The sequence below is a fragment of the Xenopus tropicalis genome, chromosome 1, assembly GCF_000004195.4.
Source record: "Xenopus tropicalis strain Nigerian chromosome 1, UCB_Xtro_10.0, whole genome shotgun sequence".
In the NCBI taxonomy this organism is placed as follows: domain Eukaryota; kingdom Metazoa; phylum Chordata; class Amphibia; order Anura; family Pipidae; genus Xenopus; species Xenopus tropicalis.
The window spans coordinates 197,750,512-197,769,183 of record NC_030677.2 but is presented as its reverse complement, the minus strand read 5'-3'; the positions used below and the strand labels follow the sequence as shown (position 1 = coordinate 197,769,183).

Sequence of the window (18,672 nt, the reverse complement as noted above, 5' to 3'; positions counted from 1 at the left end):
AAAAAAAAATAGGTATAAAAGTGAAGGATAAGTGGGGTATGGTACTACTTACATTAAACACAAAGCCTATAAATGATCTTGAAACTTAAAGGAACAGTAGCACCAAGTAATAAAAACGTATCAAAGTATTTAAAACAGAATGTTTGTTTTCAAAACCCTATCATTTATATAAATACCCTGCTGTATTTCCAAGGAAAAGCTATTCAAACTGGAAAAAAAGGCACAGGTTAAATAGCAGATAACAGATAAAACACCATTGTATTCTACAGAGCTTATCTGTTATCTGCTATGTAACCTGTGGATATCTCTTGTTTGTTTCACCATGCAACACAAGACTTACACTAAACTTAAATATGCCCAGTGGGTCACAGTACCCTCAGATATGGGCATGCATTCTGAATGCAGCTAAAACTGGACATGATTCATACTAAAACTGGACTGGATTCATATTAATCCTTTATAGAACTATTGCCTAGTAATTGACTGATAGAGTAAGTTAACCAGTGTTGTAATGTGTGGAGTTTCCAAATTGCTTTGTCCCATATAGATTGTAAGCTCTACGGGGCAGGGACCTCCTTCCTCTTGTGTCCTCGACTCTTAACTTATTGCTGCTGTATTTATCTGTATTTATTATTATACTTTGTATTTAGCTATTATCTTATAACACCCTGTTTGTATTAATGTATTCTACTGTACAGCGCTGCGTACATAAGTAGCACTTTATAAATAAAGATATACATACATACATATTGGTGATTAATACAAGATACAGCAATAATGATGTACCTACCTACTGGCAGAGGAGAACCGAAGATAGGCCCAACATTACCGGGTTGGTGTAGTGCTGACTGTACACGCAACTGAGCCTCCCCACCGTACCTAGAGAGGAAGACCCAAATTAAATTACCGTTTCCCTGAAAACACACAATCTGCCTAGAATATTGCCTACTCTGCCAATCACTATGTATTGCTATAAGTATAAGTAATGCCTGCAGTGTGTCATGGTTTGGAGGGAAGTTTTCCACTTTTGAATTTCTCACTCTTGTCCATGGGGTAGAAGCAAATCTCCAGGTCAATTGTGTCTTTTTTTTTTTTTTTTTTTAAACATTAATGTTATATCTTGCTTTAGGCCAGGAACTACACATATACCCTCCAGAGCAGAGCAACTGTATCAGATTCAAACAGGGACAATTAACCTTCTCTCTAAACTGACTATTTAATACACTTAATTTGGTAAACTTCCAGCTAGAATTATACAATTGACTTATTTAGCCAAAGGCTGCCTGCAGAAGTCTGAAAAAATGGAGCCCTTGGCCTGAGTCTCCAGCGACTACTACTATCTGACAATAAAAAAAAAAAAAACCAAAACAAACTAAATTTTGAACCTGACAGCAATATTACAACTTGTGCAAAACCTGTAATATGATAATATAAATGGTAAAGACAATATCCCTTTAAACAGTATCAACTGCCCAAAAAGTGTTATATTTAATTTATGGCACGTTTTATCTAAGGACAAATTCAGCATTCAGTCGAGTAATTATAATTACACATAGGAACACAGAAAGCCATAGACACTTCTCCCTTCTTTTTAGCTGGTTCAGCTATTGACCCCACATAGATTCACATTCACATAGATTCTTCTGGGCTATGGGGCACTTAGGGGAAAAAGGCTGAGATTACCTGAAAAATGCCCGAGCAGCCCAAGCAGAGACTTCTCTGTCAGATGCAGCAGTGGAACATGCAAGAATCAAGCAGGTTGCACAAGCCTGGTTCTCCTGATAAAGACAAAAACAGATTAACAGAATAAATCAGTCTGGTCTATGAGTTATGGTAACCAAGCATTTAAAAAAAGAACTTGTAAAATAGTAAAGGTGTTTTTGTTTTAAATGAGCTAAATGATAAAGACACGATTACCTGATGTAACTTGAAAAAACGCTCTATTTCTTCCCCATCTCCTCCTGAATTGCTAACAAGAAGGTGTCGTAGTTGATCCACTGGTCTAAGTTTGTAGAAAATATGGCTTCCCTACAAATTGATAGAGAAAATAAAGTCTCATTATTAGAGATGCATTGAACACAGTTTTTTGGGTTCGGCCGAACCCCCGAATCCACCGTAAGGGATTCAGCTGAATACCGAACCGAATCCTTATTAGCATACGCTAATTAGGATTTGTGCAGGAAATCTGAACGTGCATACATATATACAATGGATTAAAAAACAAATAAACAAAAACTCATACCTGTGCAGACAGAAGCACAAAGCGTTTGGGAGGGATCATATGTTGCTGAATAATAACCGGAGAGTCCGTGAGAGGGATGAGATCTTTGTTTAAAGGGGTTACAATTTTATCAGCTTTCTGTTCATCTACTGCAGACAGAGCCCAGGAATGCCCATCCACCTGGGTAGTCACCTACAGAGAGAAATAAGCCATGCATTCTTATAGGTTTTTTGTCACAGGTAAACACTTAAATGAACAGTAACACCAAAAAATGAAAGTGTATAAAAGTAATTACAATATAATGTACTGTTGCCCTGCATTGCTACAACTGGTGTGTTTGCTTTAGAAAGACTACTATAGTTAATATAAGTAAGTTGCTGTGTAGCCATGGGGGCAGCCATTCAAGCTGGAAAAAAGGAGAAAAGGCACAGGTTACTTAGCAGATAACAGATAAACCCCCATTATATGGGGCTTATCTACTAGTTATCTGCTATGTAACCTGTGCCTTTTCTCCTTTTTTCCAGTTTGAATGGCTGCCCCCATGGCTACACAGAAGCTTATTCATATAGTAGCTTTTCTGTAGCAAAAACACCAGTTTTTTAGCAGAGCAACAGCACATTATATTTTAATTACTTTAAAACACTTTAATTTTTTGATGTTACTGTTCCTTTAACAAAAGGCGGAAATAAGTCACAAACATTTTGCTTTGTTTGTTCATTTTAGTGGTGCTATTTGTGCATTGTTACAGAAATGGCTGAAAGGCTGATTTCAGAGAGTGGTTGTCAATGGCTTATCCGCTTATTAGACTAGGGTTCTGGGCCGGGTGCTGCAGGGTTCTGTATTTGGTCCAACTTGTTCATCAATGCCATTGAAAACAATGTATCTGTGTTTGGATGCATTTGGACTGCTTAGATTTGTGTCATTTGCAGACTGGCTGATGAGATCCAGTGTTGAAGAGTAAGGTTATGGATTTGGGACTTACAAATGTGGAGGTTATTTATATCCTTAAATGGCATCAAGATGGGTGAATCCATTTAACGAGAAGCGAGCAATACCAGTCGGCAGCAGCAAGACAGTACTGAGATTATAAAAGTTCCAGAGAAAAGTGACTAAGTGGATAAAGAGTCTCAGCTATGAAAACAGACTGGCTGAAAATGAAGTTGAGGTAAAGAGGTGCTTAAGGGGGACTATGCCCACTATGTATAAAATACACACAAACAATATGCTCTTTATTTCCTTATTCAGATCACACAATAGCATCCCCTAAGATTTGAGGAAAGGAAGTTTTTTTTCAGAGATTATTTTCCTTACAATAGATTAAAGGGGAACTCTGGTTTCTGAACCAAAATTTGGTTCAGAAACCCCTAATATACCTATCACTGTAATCTGTCCCTTCAAAAAGTATGAATACATAACATTTTTATATGCTGAAATCCAGCTGCAAAACAGTTCTTCTTTCTGCATGATTTGAATCTTGGCAGGGGAGGAGGGACTAAAACATTGACGTTACAAATTGTAACAACTTCTCAACAGCTTACAGACAGCATGCAGGAGCTACATAACCCACAATGCATTGCACTGTGATGTTCCTTTCCTTATTGACATCACATGTACAGGGAATTGTGGGATTGGGAGGATGCAGGCTGAAGGCAGGCGACTACTGTTACATTTTATTTGAGTCTCAAAGTAGTCAGCCAGATCAGCAGGGGAACAGGGGGCGGGGCTTAGGGAACTGTTCCAAACCATTACTACATTTAAAATCGTGAAAAGGCTGCATATCATTTAATTGATGTATATTGCAAAGTTGTTTAAATTATGTTTACTTTTCAAAAAGCTTAATTTGTGTTGGAGTTCTCCACAATTAGGTAGAATCTGAATTTAACAAAATAAGTATTTTTTTTTCCACCTCAACTATTATCAGCTAGCTAAGTTCTGAAAATGTTTTCATACAAATTTTGTTTTCCTACCTGTGTTTCCATCATTGGTCTTTGAAATGGAAAAGAATCACGATTGATGCACCACAATATATCATTGTCTTCATTTTCAGATGCAGCCATCAGCAATACACCTTAGCAGGAGGGCAAGAAGCATTATTACATTTAGTGTCACACACATTAGGGACCTCTGTAGGGCAGTCATGCTTCCTTCAAAATAGAGACAAACACCAAAATGTCTCTTGCTAAGTTTTATCAGCTTAATAGTAGGAAGGAAGTAGGAAGTTTGGCAGATGGAAAATGTTATTGAGGGGACACTGGAAGCTGTGGTTTCTTGACATCTGGAAAGTTGTAATTTTATTTTTTTAATGCGATTGATTTCAAAGAATATCACGCTACAAAGCAAATTCCTTCTTTAAAATCGCCAATATTTTTATATTACCATGACCTAAAACATCATCTGATTTCAAAGTCCTAAAATAGTAGATGAAGAAAACCTAGTTAAACAAATGAAACAAAATTATATATTATATTTGGTCATGTATATACTGACCCACTGTCTCTTGAGATTTAGTTTACAGACAGATGTCTTGATATTTTCCTTTAGAATTCTCTGGTATAGTTCAGAATACATTGTTCCATCAATGATGGCAAGTGGTCCTGGCCCAGATGCAGCCCAAACCAGAGCACTCCCACCACCATGTTCCACAGATACAGGGATAAGGTTCTTATGATGGAATGCAGTGTTTTTTTTCTCTCCAGATGTAACCCTCCTCATTTAAGCCAAAAAGTTCTATTTTCGCTTCATCAGTCCACAAAACATTCTCCGAGTATCCTTCTGGTTTTCCTCATGATCTTTAGAAAACTGTAGATGGTCAGCAATATTTTTGGAGACGAACCGTAGCTTTCTCCTTGCTACCCTGCCATACACATCATTGCTGTTTAGTGTTCTCCTGGTGGTGGGCTCATGAACATCATCAACATTCGCCAATGTGAGACAGGCCTTGAGTTGCTTAGAAGTCACCCTGGGTTCCTTTGTAACCTCTTGGACACCTTGTAATTGGAGTTATCTTTGATGGTCGACCACTTTTGGGTAGGGTAACAACAGTCTTGAATTTCCTCCATTTGTACATAATCTGTCTGACTGTTGATTGGTGGAGTCCAAACTCTTTAGAGATAGTCTTGTAACCCTTTACAGTTATTTGCTGGATCCCTGTTCTTTAAATAAAACAAGTTCTCTCACTCACACCTGATTGTCATCCCATTGACGAAAAAAACAGACTCTGATTTCACCATCAAATTTGAGATAATCCTATGGACTCACTTAATATTTCCACCCGCAATATTATTGGATCATTTTTTTTTTAATAAATACAATCATTTTTGTTTCATTTGTTTAACTAGGTTTTCTTCGTCTACTTTTTTAGGACTTGTTTGAAAATCAGATGAGGTCACAGATGATGTCAGATGATTCATATAAAAATATAGAAGATTTTAAAGGGTTCACAAACTTTTGAGAACTACTGTAAATACTGTAAGTATGTGGACCAGCCACTTACTGCTATATAATTCAATGGAAAACTAAAATCAGAGTATGACAGGAAGGCAGTTTAAAGTACAAATCAAAGGCCTGTGTTCCTGATACAGCACTATGGCTAAAGGATTACATTCTCTCTCTTTCTTAGGACACTTACCACTGTTGTATAGTGCTCTGTGCACCTTTGATGGTTTTTCCACGTTGGAGGAAGCAGAAAACCCTGGGGGTAGGCGAACATGCACCAAAGCTAACATGGAGGGCCGGGCTGTTGGCTGTTTAAATGGCACAGTGCTAAAGTATAGCCTAACACCTAGAAGAGAACAGCAGTGTGTTTGTAAACATATGTAAAACATGTGTATATATCTATATAACATCAGCAAAAGCAAGTCGCAGGCAGGTGCGGATCCAGGCCTGCCTTTCTCCCCACCCATGACTTAAATGAGCCCTAACTTCCAGCAGCATCTATTTATAGGCACGGGACCTCCTGGCCCACCCCTACATGATATCATAGGTGGGGCAGGTCAGGGCCCAAAGCCCCTTTCCTTGATTATCAGTGAACTGAAGTTTATGACAGAATGTAATAAAAGATGCAGTTTCCAAAGTATTGCTTCCCAAAAAAAACATTTTATTTTTCTTTTAAATAGGCGACTGGCAATTCCCTACGTGCTCATTGGTCGCTATAGGTGGCTAGACCTAAAGCAAACTTTCCACCTTTTATAATATAATTCATATATAAAGACATATATAACATATATATATAACATATATAAAGACATCTTACCTGCATGCGTGACAGCCAGCAAATGACAATTCACAGACTCTGACATCTCGATGACTGAGATGTGAATGATGGGTTTGAAAACATTGCGATCTATTGTCCTGCAGAGGTGAAAAATATTTAGGACGTGCTACAGGTAAGATTGTTTATTTTAGTTTTACTATATAAACAGCAGCAATGGCACCCACATAAAAGCTGAAAAGTCAATCTAAAGTGGACTTCTATCTTATGATCTTATTTCTTTTCTGGAAAGCTGCTTAACGAAAAGCTAAATCATTTTTTATTTACTAGACTACACTTCTAGAACTACTGACCAAAACAAAAATCCTCTGCAGAATGAATGTTCTCAGAATGACTAGTGATAAAGTTTACCTGGCAATGTTTCCAGCAGCGGAGACAAGAGAGTTCTGAGATACTGATGCCACTCTGCTCATACCATGACCATCAACACCCAAGTCATACACCTTTAACAGAAAGATTAAGGAAAACCAGTTAACGTACAACAAAGGATCACAATTGGTGCAACCCTGGAATGTGATCATTTCATCACCATCTCTGTAACGCACTGTGGAATATATCGGTGCTATAGAAAGTCAAATCCAGTTATATAACAAATATGACCAAAAAAACTTGGCATACTCCTGTGTTAAATGTGACTTAGAAGCCCCTTTAGACTTCTGTTTGACTTTACAATAATCTGATGCACAGGAGCTAAGGGTTTTAGGTCTAGCTATACAACTGTGCATGTCCCCTTCAACTTTTCCTAAATTAAAAGGTTATTCTACAAAAAATCTCATTTATCACTGCTTTGCTACTGAGGGTTAGGGTTAGCGCTAACCCTCTGCAAGGATTTTTAAATAATGTTCCATCTGTGAAACCCAACACAAAATTCTAAGATGCAAAGTAACACACTGAGCATATTTGCATTTTTTTTTTTCATTTGAGCGAGAGCTCCATTATAGAATATGGCAAACTACTAGAACTGGCAGCGCCCACTCATGTGTGGAAATGCTAACACGGAAATGAAAAATAAATAAACCATAGCATTATAATGAGAGTACATTGGTGAGCAACATGTTGCCCCTGAGCCACTGGTTGTGGATCACTATTATAGTATGTCCTATTCTTTGCAACTTTTCAATGGTCCTCCCCTTCTGCCGTTATCTAGCTTTCAAATGCTATCACTGACCCTGATGGAGGCCTCCTGCACCTCTGAATGATGCAAAAGGAAGGGGGTGGGGGGAAGTCTACTGCCCCACCACCACCAATGCTAATACTAAAGCAGTCAGTAAAAAAGGAGTAGTTCACCTTTAAAGATTTGACCAATTTCCAACATCCTGCTGGACCATATAGATGTGTTATGTCACCTCTACATTAAACAAAAAATATGCCACCAGGTCAAGAGAAAAATTCCTTCAGAGGCTCATATGCATTCATGGTTTTATAAAGAGGTAATCAGAGTCAGCAAAAATTGAATTAAAACAATTACCTGTATGACGCCTTTCTCAGAGCGGGTATACAAGATGTTCCTTGAGTTGTCAATTGCAATTTGTACAATGGGATCTAAAGACAACATAAAAAAGTATAAATATCGGGAGGCTATAAGTGATAGCCTCCAGGTACCAGCAACTTCCAGTATTGCCTTCTCTCACAAATAAAATGAGTAGAAATCTGTTGACAGTCTTAAAGGAAACTTACCATCCTCTGAGAAAGCAAACTGCAGAACGGAAGGCACGAGGAAGGAAAGGGAACTTTTGGAGTGGTTGATTTTCCGGCATCTCTGGCTAAACCAGCCCGCTTCAGCCTTGAAACAAACAAGATGTCACCAGAGAGAGTTAAACATTTACATAGAAACAGAGACTTAAAAAAGACCCTACAGCTTTATTCAGTGAACCTTGTTAATGTATTATGTTCCTTGATATTTATATCACTGTAATATGTTCCACAACCTTCCTTCATTACATCAATTTCAAAAGGAACAATCAAATAAGCTTAGTACATGGATCAGTACATCAGGTTGCCGCTTGTAAAGTTAATTCTAAAAGCTGAACCTGCACTCCTGTTGCTTTGCCCTCGGCTTTCTCATGGTTCACTCTAAATAGGTTCTGGATACTGGGAAGGAATTTCAAGAAAAAGTGGATGTGTAGGGGCACTGCATCCAGAGATGTGACATTGAACCATACAGATAATAGGGTCAAGCCTATGCCAGCTTTGAGGTGACAGTAGTTGGCAGCAGAAGGTCAATGCAAACATTTATTGGCAGCAGTGACTTGCGGTGGGGGTTGGGATTCAACTGCAGGTGACATCCTATCATATAACAGAGAGCAGCAGACCTGTAACTGAATATAGTGCAAAGCAAATCTCAGTATTACACCACATATTCTACCCTTCAGTGTGCAGGTAGCACAGCATTCCTTATATTAAGCAGCAGGGATTGTGAGGCAACATGGATAAATTATATCAGTGTAGCCCAGTTAGTGGCCCCCTCAGGTGATGTTGTATAAAGGCATGTACAAAACTCGTCAATGACGCAAGCAGTGAATGAATTACAGCTGTCAGAGGTAACCTAGTGCAGCATGAGGTTTGGCCCAGAAGTAAAGAAACCATTCACTTGAGTGTAGCCATAATAAAGGCATATGAAAAACACTGGTGTTCATTGCTATTCATAGCCTACACTAAAGCAGATGATGATGTTGCAATCATGCCTTCCCTCCATTTGGCACAATCAGGCAAAGGATACACTGATATTTTATTTTATGCAAAGACTTACTTGATATTCAACTTCATACAGACAACCATCCTTTCCAGAGAGGAATATGCGCCCATTGTCAGTTGATGTTATGGATAAAAGATAGGTGTTGTCTGTCGGCAAGGAATATAGCGGGTCTGGGAGTAGCTGCATTCCACCAGAAATGCTGTCATTAAGATTACCTGTCAACATGTAATTGCAGGGAGATGTGTGTTAACTGCATAGTATACCTTTCAGACACTTGAATTTTCTGTGTATGTAACTTCTTTACAAATACCTGTTAGGGTACTAATCACTTTCACTTTTAGTTCAGGAGCTCTCCAGTTTGAACTTTCAGCATTTATTTGGTTACCTTAAGTAACCAGAGAGCGGTTAGAAAAGTAAGTTACAAAAATAACAATAAAACTGTAGCCCCCCCAGAGCAATAGCTTTTTTTGCTGCTGGCCTCAGTGACTCAACCTCATTTAAAAAACAGCAAGGCGCTGGAAGGCGGCAGCAAATTATTCAAAAACTATAACAAATAAATAACGAAGACCAATTGAAAAGTTGATCAGAATTAGCCATTTTCTAAGATAATAAAAGTTAACTTAAAGATGAACCCCCCGTTTAAATAAGTCCCAATATAAACTATATAAAGGAAATGCAAGTAAATCCCTTGATTAAGTCATTGTGACTAATTACAGTTACGGGACTATGCCCAATGGAGAAGAAAAGAAGGAGTGGTGATTTAATGAGAAATGTCCAGCAAAGACACCTATGCGAGATGACTGCTGCTTCTCATTTTTTCCATTGTAAGGACTACGAATATTTCGTACGATATTATCGGTGCGTGTATGGCCAGCTTATTGCTCTGTAAGGCTACAACATTACTGTTACCCTTTATTTTATCTTTTTATTTAGGCCTTCTAATATGTATCTTCTAGTCTTACATTTAAACCACTGCCAGGTTGCTAGGGTGAACTACAGCAACAAGATAACTGGAGAGCTGTTGAACAAAAAAAAGTGAAATAATTCAAAAACCACCAAAAATAAAAACTAGTACAAGTATGGGATCCTTATCCGGAAACCCTTTATCCAGAAAGTTCCGAATTAGAGAATGGCCATGTCCCTTAGTCTCCATTTTAATCAAATCATTCTAATTTTTAAATATGATTTGCTTTTCCTCTGTAATAATAAAACAGTACCTTGTACTTAATCCCAACTGAGATAATTAATCCTTTTTGGAGGCAAAACAATTCTATTGGGTTTATTCAATATTTAAATAATTTTTAGTAGACATAAGTTATGGAGAAACGGAAAGATCCCTTATCCAGAAAACCCCAGGTCCCAAGCATTCTGGATAACAGGTCTCATACCTGTAGCAAATCATAACGCAAGTTAATTTAAAAGGTGAACTACACCTTAAATGACTTCTAGTAGCCTAAGCAGGTGATACATGGAGGGAATGTGTATAATTTTACATTTAGAATACTGACCTGGCTGTAAATTGGCAAAACTTAGTCCCAGGATCACAATATCAACAGGAGTAGCAAGAACAAGCAGAAAGCGTATGTGAGGCTGAAAAATTCCTGGAAAAAAAAAATATACCTATAAGAAACTATCAGAGAAATAAATATATATCTGCTGGGAATATCCCATCAGCCTCAGTGCCTCACTGCATATAGAGATTGGTTGATTGCTCACCTGCCTTAGGTTTTACTAGCCCCACAGAAAGGATGGTTTCACTGAGCCCGTCATAGTAGGCAAGGTCACCGCTGTTTACAGGAGGGAAAAGGAAAATATGAAAACTGACTCTCTCATGAATGCTAAAAACAATTAGTATTTTATTTTGTAAATAAAGACAAAATGCTACTAATATACATACGGTACTGTAAGTGGATATTTCGACAGACATAAAGCTCATACGGAACCACAAAGAAAAGTTATAATTACTATACAACCAAAAATTTAACACAAAGTTCAGTTTTGGAAATGTCTACAGGAGGATGAGACATTTAATACAGAATAGGAATCCCCATCCCTCCGCCAATAACTTGATGAAACGTGCCTAAAATTTATCTAAATGTAATTGCTACTGAGCAAGCAGTATTTGTCCATAACTTTCTATTTTCTGCACTGCCAATCCTGACTCTGGAAACAATGTAACAGTAGCCAGCTGATCAACATGTCTGTGAAGCAGGCAAGCTTGAATTCTGCTACATTCTATCAAGAAACAGAACCATCAGTACAGAGAGTGGCTTTAAAGTATATAGATATAGATAGAGAGAGAGACATAGCTACAGGGCAGTTTGTACTGAAACACCCTTTTTCTCGTTTCCATAGCACAATATCAAACAGGTTCTTAGATATTCCGGCACAGAACATAATAATAATGGAGCACATACCCATCCTCATAGTTCCACATGAATATGTCACTGTCGATGGTCAGCCATGCCCTGCTGATTTCCGGGAACACTCCCATCATACAGTTACACTGCATATCTGCAATTCTAGTAATGTAAGGGTACACAGGAACACACAGACTAATACTTGATGTTATGCCCTCTGAAGTAGTAAAGGGCTTTAAGAAAAATATGAGTTGGCACGGCAATAATTTGCCATGGATCTTTATATGGCCCCGAGGCCACCCCCGTTCGAAGGCCCCCCCTCCCCGAGTGCGCATGCGTGCGTTCATCACAAGCGGGAGTGCGCATGGGCGAACGGGGGGGGGGGGGGGTGCGCATGCGCGAACGGGAGTGGGGGTTGCGCATGCGCAAACGGGTGGATTGCGCATGCGCGAACAGCAGGGGGGCGGGGAGATGCAAGCAGGCATGCGCCGTAAGCCAAAAACATATTTTAACATTTTGGTGCGGCGGGGGGGCATGCCGCCCCCAGGTTTCTGCCGCCCTAGGCCCGGGCCTTTGTGGCCTCTCCACAAATCCGGGCCTGATTTTATCCAAACAAAAACACTAGACCTCCCAAACAAACTGGAGAAGTAGCAGTTTATCGCTGCAGGCTGGGTTGCATGAAATATGCTAGGCAAATATTTAAATGATTTGCCTCTCTCTTCTACATCTTTCCAGCTTTCAAAAAGGGGGTCACTGACCCCAGCAGCTAAAAAACTATGGCTCTGTGAGCTTACAACTGTATTATTACATTTTATTCCTTATCCCTATTCAGGCCCCCTCCTATTTATATTACACTTTCTCATTCAAACCAATGCCCGGTCGCTAAGGTAAACAAGAACCGGATAGCTGCTGAAATTCCAAACTGAAGAGCAACCCCTTAAGAAGTGGTGAAAAGTAAAGTGATTTGAGGATACGTCCAAATTGCTCTACCAGTTCTGGAGGAAGAGGAACGCGGCGGATAGCGCTGATCTCAGGAAGGCTGGGAATTGTCAACAGGCCAGGGCTTTGCAGAGGATAGTCCATTTCAGATACACCAGATATTGTAGGACAAGCTACAATAGAAACAATTTTGATCTTTAATCAGCAGTGAAAGCTGTTAGACAGATATGTAATACACAAGAGCCATGAATACCCTGTAAATGATATCTTTATAAATGGTGCTTAGTGACGTTACTTACTATATACATACACACACACACACTAAATAATACCCAATTTGTCAGAGCAGTTTGTACCAAGGAACATTAACGACACAAATAGCTTCCACTATCATTTTAAGCAGCAGTTAGGTAAATTTATCTCATCAGAACTGCTTCCAAAGGGTTATAAAGTAAAAAAACAAACTGATTTTCAGGTTCTCTGCACAAAAATATACCCAGTTTACTTGCTTTAAAATTGTTGCTCTATTTCAGAAATAAAGGCAAAAGTTTGTTCTGTTTCCCACCCTGACCTGACAGGGGCTAGTGACGTTCTGGCGGCAGCTGACTGTGCTGCTAAGGAGGAATATTCGGCTCCAGCTCCACTGGCCAGAATCTCTAAAGCTGTTTTTGTTTGGCCATGCAACAAAAGCTTTGGTGAGAAACAGCAGCAGTTTTCATACTTTTGGGAAGTGTAGGGGCCGAAAAGTACTCCTCAGCCAGTGGCTGTCTGATCATCATATCAAACACCTGTCAGTTCAGAGAGGGGCCTTGCTATCTACTGATTTTGCCTGTGCAATAGGTGCTATGAAGGGTTTAAGATTACAAATTTAAAAGAATACACATTGGGTTTGTGCAAAGGGTGCCTTAGGGTACATGCATGGCACTAATTCACACTTGAACAACTTTATGGTGAAGACACACAGTGTCGGACTGGGCCGCCGGGGTATCGGGAAAAAACCTGGTGGGCCCCGGCAGTCCAGATCAGTTCCCCCTCAGAGCGCTCCCGAGATCTGCCGTCTCCCTACCCCGACACGAGGCAGGTAAGTTTCTTTTAGGGCTCTGGCACACGGGGAGATTAGTCGCCCGCAACAAATCTCCCTGTTCGCGGGCGACTAATCTCCCCGAGTTGCCATCAGTTGTCATCCCACCGGCTACAATGTAAGTCGCCGGTGGGATGGCACACGCTGCGCAGGCGATTTCGGCAAATCGCCGAAAATGCCTCGCGAGGCAACTTCTGCGATTTGCCGAAATCGCCTGCGCAGCGTGTGCCATCCCACCGGCAACTTACATTGTCGCCGGTGGGATGGCAATTCGGGGAGATTTGTCGCGGGCGACTCATCTCCCCGTGTGCCAGAGCCCTTAGGAGTGCACAGGGGAGGGGGGTGAAGGTGACGGGGGCCATTGGGTGGTGCAGGGGCCACTGAGCTAGAAGCCCCGGTGGACCCTGCACCCCCCAATCCGACCCTGAAGACACACAGCTACTTAGTAGCACCTACTAATCGCCAGGAAATCCCCTGCCATAGACAATGCTGAGAATGGTCTCTGCTAAAACACACATAGCGAGTTATCAGGAAAAGATCAGCATTGTCCATTTTAATAGCCGTGACAAGCAGCTGCTACTAGTAGCTCAGTGTGCCTGCCTCCCTCCGCCCACAGCTACACTGACAGGGAGATAGCTGGAGTTGCCATTGAGCTGCTCAGACTGCCATAAAGTTCCATTAAGAACCCCAAGACTGTCCCCTGTATGGCAGGAGCGAGTTTCCCCCCGGGTACGCGCTTACTATGCACGGGCACGTTGAGCAGCTCGGACAGGTCCGGGTAGGCTCGGTCCTCCTGCAGCAGCCTGTCTATGATCCTTCCCGCTCCTTCCAAAGCCTCCTGCATGGCGGCAGAGGCTGCCGGGGCCCCAGGTGTTACACTGGGCATGGCTGCCTCCAACTCAGCAGCGGAACCGAACCCCGAATGTACGGAGCGCACAACTCTGTTCAAACACACACGGGACCCGCGCAAACTGAGCACAGCAAGCACGCTGGGCGCCGTATTGACGTCATTCTCCAAACTCCCTGCGCTATCTGTCAGGCTTGTCCATTGGCGATGGAATTATACGTCATTCCGCGCTGCCTAGGTAACGTACTACAGAAACGTCCGACGTCCATCTTGAGTGAGGGCAAAGGGGAAAATTTCATTGCGTGACAGAATGGATGTCAAAAAAAGACATTTGCACACGCATTAGTATTCCCGCATCTTTTATATCAACAGTCAAATAAAAAGGTTTCTATATCGCCATTGTTAAACAGTAGCTTTTTGTGTCAGCTCAAACCAGAAGTTTGTCCCTTAAGGCGACCTGTAGCCCGGCCCGGAAGTTTCAGAGTGAAAACAACAACGTGAGGCTTCTGTGTTCTGGAGGGAGAATCTGAGCATCACATTGTCTTTTTACGGCAGTTGTTCCCACTTTATTGCTTCTTTGTTAGGGGGACCGGCAGGAGGGGCCAGTTTGGGTAAGATTTGGGACAATGCCTGTTTCCTCTGCCAAAAACTTAGTCAAGTGAGATTAGAGGTGAATATGTATTTGCTGTTATGATCATGGCTGAAACCCTGATGATTCCCTTGATCTATTATAACCTTGTTATGAGCTAAGTGCCCTAAACCAAGGTTGGGCTCCAAGGTAGGCTTGAAAAAAAAAAAAGGTTGACAGCCACTCTTTTTATATCTGAGAATGCCAAGAAGGTGTATTCTCTGACCCTGAATATGTCACATGTCTTAAAACTGATCCACTGCTCCAAGAATTTCAGGGATTTTATGAGCAGACACGGTACTTGGGATGGGACCATCGCTGCTAGGCTGTACAGGCGCTATAACTAACTAGGAAATACCTCTTCTATGTTCCTAGCCCTGGTTCTGCCCCTGGGTGGGGGGAAATATCAGTACCAGCACCTTTAACATGCAAGCAGAGGTGTACACTGCGGAATATGTTGGCGCTTTATAAATAAATGTTAATAATAATAATATGTCTCATTCCTAGCTCTCCTCATTGCTGTCATCTGCACGGGGTGAGAGTGTCAATCGCAGGCACTGAGCTTGGTCCGGCATTGTATGTAGCTCTGTAAATCTCTATGTAATTTTTTGCCACTATATTAGTAAATAATGATTAGCAGTGAAATAAGTGCTCCCATTAAATGCCACATGCATACTGACAAAAATGCCTACTCCTCTCCAACTGCTTGTGGCTATGCTCACTATAGAGGAGCCTTTTTCAGTCCAGTTGCAAGAGGATAGAGTCTCTCTTGCTTTAGGGTGAAGACACACGGGGCTACTAGCAGCAGCTACTTATCGTGGCTACTAAAATAGACAATGCTGATCATTTACTGATAATTGTCTCTACATGTGTTTTAGTAGATATAATTCTCAGTATTGTCTATGGCAGGGTATTTTCTGGCGTTTAGTAGCTGTGATAAAAGTAGCTGCTACTAGTAGCTCTGTGTGTCTTCACCCTTAAACTGGAAGTAAAGAACAGCTTTTGTCTTTTTGAATCACTGTAGAAAACAAAGGCTATTTTATTTCTATTTCAGATACAAGAATGGATGAAAATGAAGATTCTAGTATTGCTGCAACCATGGGCTTCTCTGGATTTGGTAAGTAACAATTTTATTTACTCTGCACAGGCGTACATTCACTGCACATTTGGAAACTGTTGTTTACAGAAACTGCAAATTACATTTATTATTGGAAAATGTTAGCAATTCTAGGCCAAGTATTTTTTCCCCTGTGTATGAACAGAGAGCAATCCATCCATGTCTATAGAAAGTATAATCATTCCACATCGTAAATACCCCTGTTTGGCTAGATAAATACAGTTATATTGTACCTACTAAGGGTGCCATTCCAGTGCTATAGAAAATGTTGGATTCTGTATTGCTTAGACTGTAAGCTCTACGGGGCAGGGACCTCCTTCCTACTGTGTCTCATACCACATGGCACTTACAATAAATACATGTATGTGTATATATATATATATATATATATATATTTATTTATTATATCACTTGTCCTCCCTGTGTGTAATTTTGTATTCTATAAGACTGTACATCGCTGCGTACCCTTGTGGGGCTTTATAAATAAAGTTATACATACATACATTGCTTCATAATGTTGTAATTGTAACTTCTTTATCTTCAGGATTAGGGTTATGCCACTTGATACCTTCCAGCTGTTAAACGTCAAATCTTGGTGACAATCTGAGAGGTGTAGTTCAACGAGAAGTATAGCAAGCATGTTATTCATTATTTAAAGCCTAAGACCAGAGTTGATGCTAAACTGCGACTTCCTGCATCCCACCAGCAGCCATGTCTGTTTTGAAAATGAAAGTTAATTCTGTTCTGTGTAAAAGTGACCCTTAACAATGGCTGTTCATTTATCTAGGTAAAAAGGCACGCACATTTGACTTGGAAGCTATGTTTGAGCAAACGCGCAGGACAGCAGTCGAGAGAAGCAAAAAAACGTTAGGTAAGTTGTTCGTAGCTGTTTATGAGCCTTTTTATTAAGACTTTTTCAGAGTTATTCATCAGGTTACTCCTAATGTAAGTAGCGATATGAACACTACAGGGAGCATTTTAATCATAAGAAGTTAGTGTTGCATGGCAAACTCTAAACTTTACATCTGTATTACTGCCTGCTTATTGGCCAGAGGAGTGGTAGGTTGCTTGTGAGTGCTGCCATGCTCCCTGGCCATCCATTGCTCCATCTGTTGTTTACAGGGATTCTGTCATGGATAAACTTTTTTTTTTAACAAAATACATCAGTTAATAGCACTCACTTAGAGATCCTGCAATGAAATCATTTTTTTTAACAGAGCAAACAGATTTTTGTTATTTAATTTTGTAACTTGACCTGGGACTAGACATGTAGTTTCCCAGGTACCCTCAGCCATGTGACTTGTGCTCTGATAAACTACAGTCACACTTTACTGCTTAACTACAAGTTGGAGTGATATCACCCCCTTCCCTTTCCCTCCCAGCAGCCAATAAGCATAAAAATGGGCAGGTAACAAAATAACAGCTCCCTGACACTTGCATTGCTAACAACGCTCTCATGCCCCACCTAATGGTAGATATGTGAATAGCACTCAATAGTAAAACACCCAAGTCTGTCCATGACTCCTCCACTTACATTGGGTAGGAAAAACAATAGCTAATCTTAAAGCAGTTGTTTTTTGTAGTGCTAGCTCTTTCTGGAAGCTCACATCTATATTACAGCTAAAAAATACATTTATTGGTTCAAGAATAAAATTAAATTTTGAATGAATTCTTTCCAGTGGGCACAGTGTAATTTAGTAATAAAATGTACAGAATCCATTTAAAATAACTACCTGTATGTGGCAGTTGCAGCATGATTCTAGCAGGTTATGTATGGATACATTTGCTGTGACTAATACACCACATTTGCAATAAGGCCTAATATATGTTTTATTTAACTGGCTTTATATAAAAAGCTTGAGAAAACGTGTAAGTCATCAAAAGCAGCAAACCTTTTTTAGTTGCAAGCTAAGGTGGTTTTGAGAGACAAGAGCTATTTTTACCCTCATTTTGTAAACAATGAATGGTTCAGAGGAGATAGGAGGCAGGTAGGCTGTTGCTTTCTCCTTTTTTTTTTTCTAGGTAATTCTTTCAGTTGGATGTTTTCAACCTTAGCCAAAGTCAGTTATGTGTAGTATAGGGCATTGTAATTATTTGAAATAGATGTATGTGATTTTACTTGTAGACGCCAACATGGGTAATATTTTTCTTTAAAATGCCTGCTTGCTCAGTAATTCAATAAGATACAAATGCAAATAAATATCATTTAAAAAGGTTAGTATTTAATTGTGATTTCATTGCATTGACTGCAGCACTGATTTGTTTTGGAATCCCAGTACCAGGGCTCACTCGAAAAGAATATAAATCCATATGCTTTGATTCATTGCAGAAGCCAGAGAGAAAGAGGAGCAGATCTCCAACAAAAGCCCAGTTATGAAAGATGTGCCTTCCAGTTCTCGGCAGAAAAATACGGATACGTCAAGTTCCAGGTACTACACAATTCCAGCTTTATTTGTGTATGTCACTTCAGCATTCCCAAGCACTGCTTGCCTGTGCCTGTTTATTCCATGGGAA

General features: G+C 40.2%; 2 protein-coding genes across 4 annotated transcripts in view; one reads left to right on the top strand and one right to left on the bottom strand.

Annotated features, from left to right (window-relative positions):
• The window catches only part of nup155 (nucleoporin 155kDa), a 31,980-nt gene extending 17,388 nt beyond the window's left edge, over positions 1 to 14,592 (bottom strand). Inside the window, exons 1-16 of the mRNA XM_002938184.4 lie at positions 14,308 to 14,592; positions 12,521 to 12,658; positions 11,604 to 11,700; positions 10,903 to 10,973; positions 10,695 to 10,787; positions 9,241 to 9,401; positions 8,169 to 8,274; positions 7,960 to 8,033; positions 6,843 to 6,934; positions 6,474 to 6,571; positions 5,850 to 6,002; positions 4,189 to 4,289; positions 2,243 to 2,413; positions 1,918 to 2,028; positions 1,684 to 1,778; positions 791 to 879 (exon numbers count right to left, since the gene is read on the bottom strand). Coding sequence (XP_002938230.2) covers positions 791 to 879; positions 1,684 to 1,778; positions 1,918 to 2,028; positions 2,243 to 2,413; positions 4,189 to 4,289; positions 5,850 to 6,002; positions 6,474 to 6,571; positions 6,843 to 6,934; positions 7,960 to 8,033; positions 8,169 to 8,274; positions 9,241 to 9,401; positions 10,695 to 10,787; positions 10,903 to 10,973; positions 11,604 to 11,700; positions 12,521 to 12,658; positions 14,308 to 14,452 — 1,795 coding nt within the window. The 5' untranslated portion in view covers positions 14,453 to 14,592. The remainder of the gene's footprint in view (positions 1 to 790; positions 880 to 1,683; positions 1,779 to 1,917; positions 2,029 to 2,242; positions 2,414 to 4,188; positions 4,290 to 5,849; positions 6,003 to 6,473; positions 6,572 to 6,842; positions 6,935 to 7,959; positions 8,034 to 8,168; positions 8,275 to 9,240; positions 9,402 to 10,694; positions 10,788 to 10,902; positions 10,974 to 11,603; positions 11,701 to 12,520; positions 12,659 to 14,307) is intronic.
• Positions 14,593 to 14,887: 295 nt separating this feature from the next.
• wdr70 (WD repeat domain 70) overlaps positions 14,888 to 18,672 on the top strand; it is a 165,347-nt gene continuing 161,562 nt past the window's right edge. The window contains 4 exon segments of one of the 3 annotated variants that reach the window (NM_001079324.2): positions 14,888 to 15,024; positions 16,096 to 16,158; positions 16,946 to 17,029; positions 18,488 to 18,587. In NM_001079324.2, coding sequence (NP_001072792.1) covers positions 16,104 to 16,158; positions 16,946 to 17,029; positions 18,488 to 18,587 — 239 coding nt within the window. In that variant the 5' untranslated portion in view covers positions 14,888 to 15,024; positions 16,096 to 16,103. 3 annotated transcript variants of the gene reach the window in all.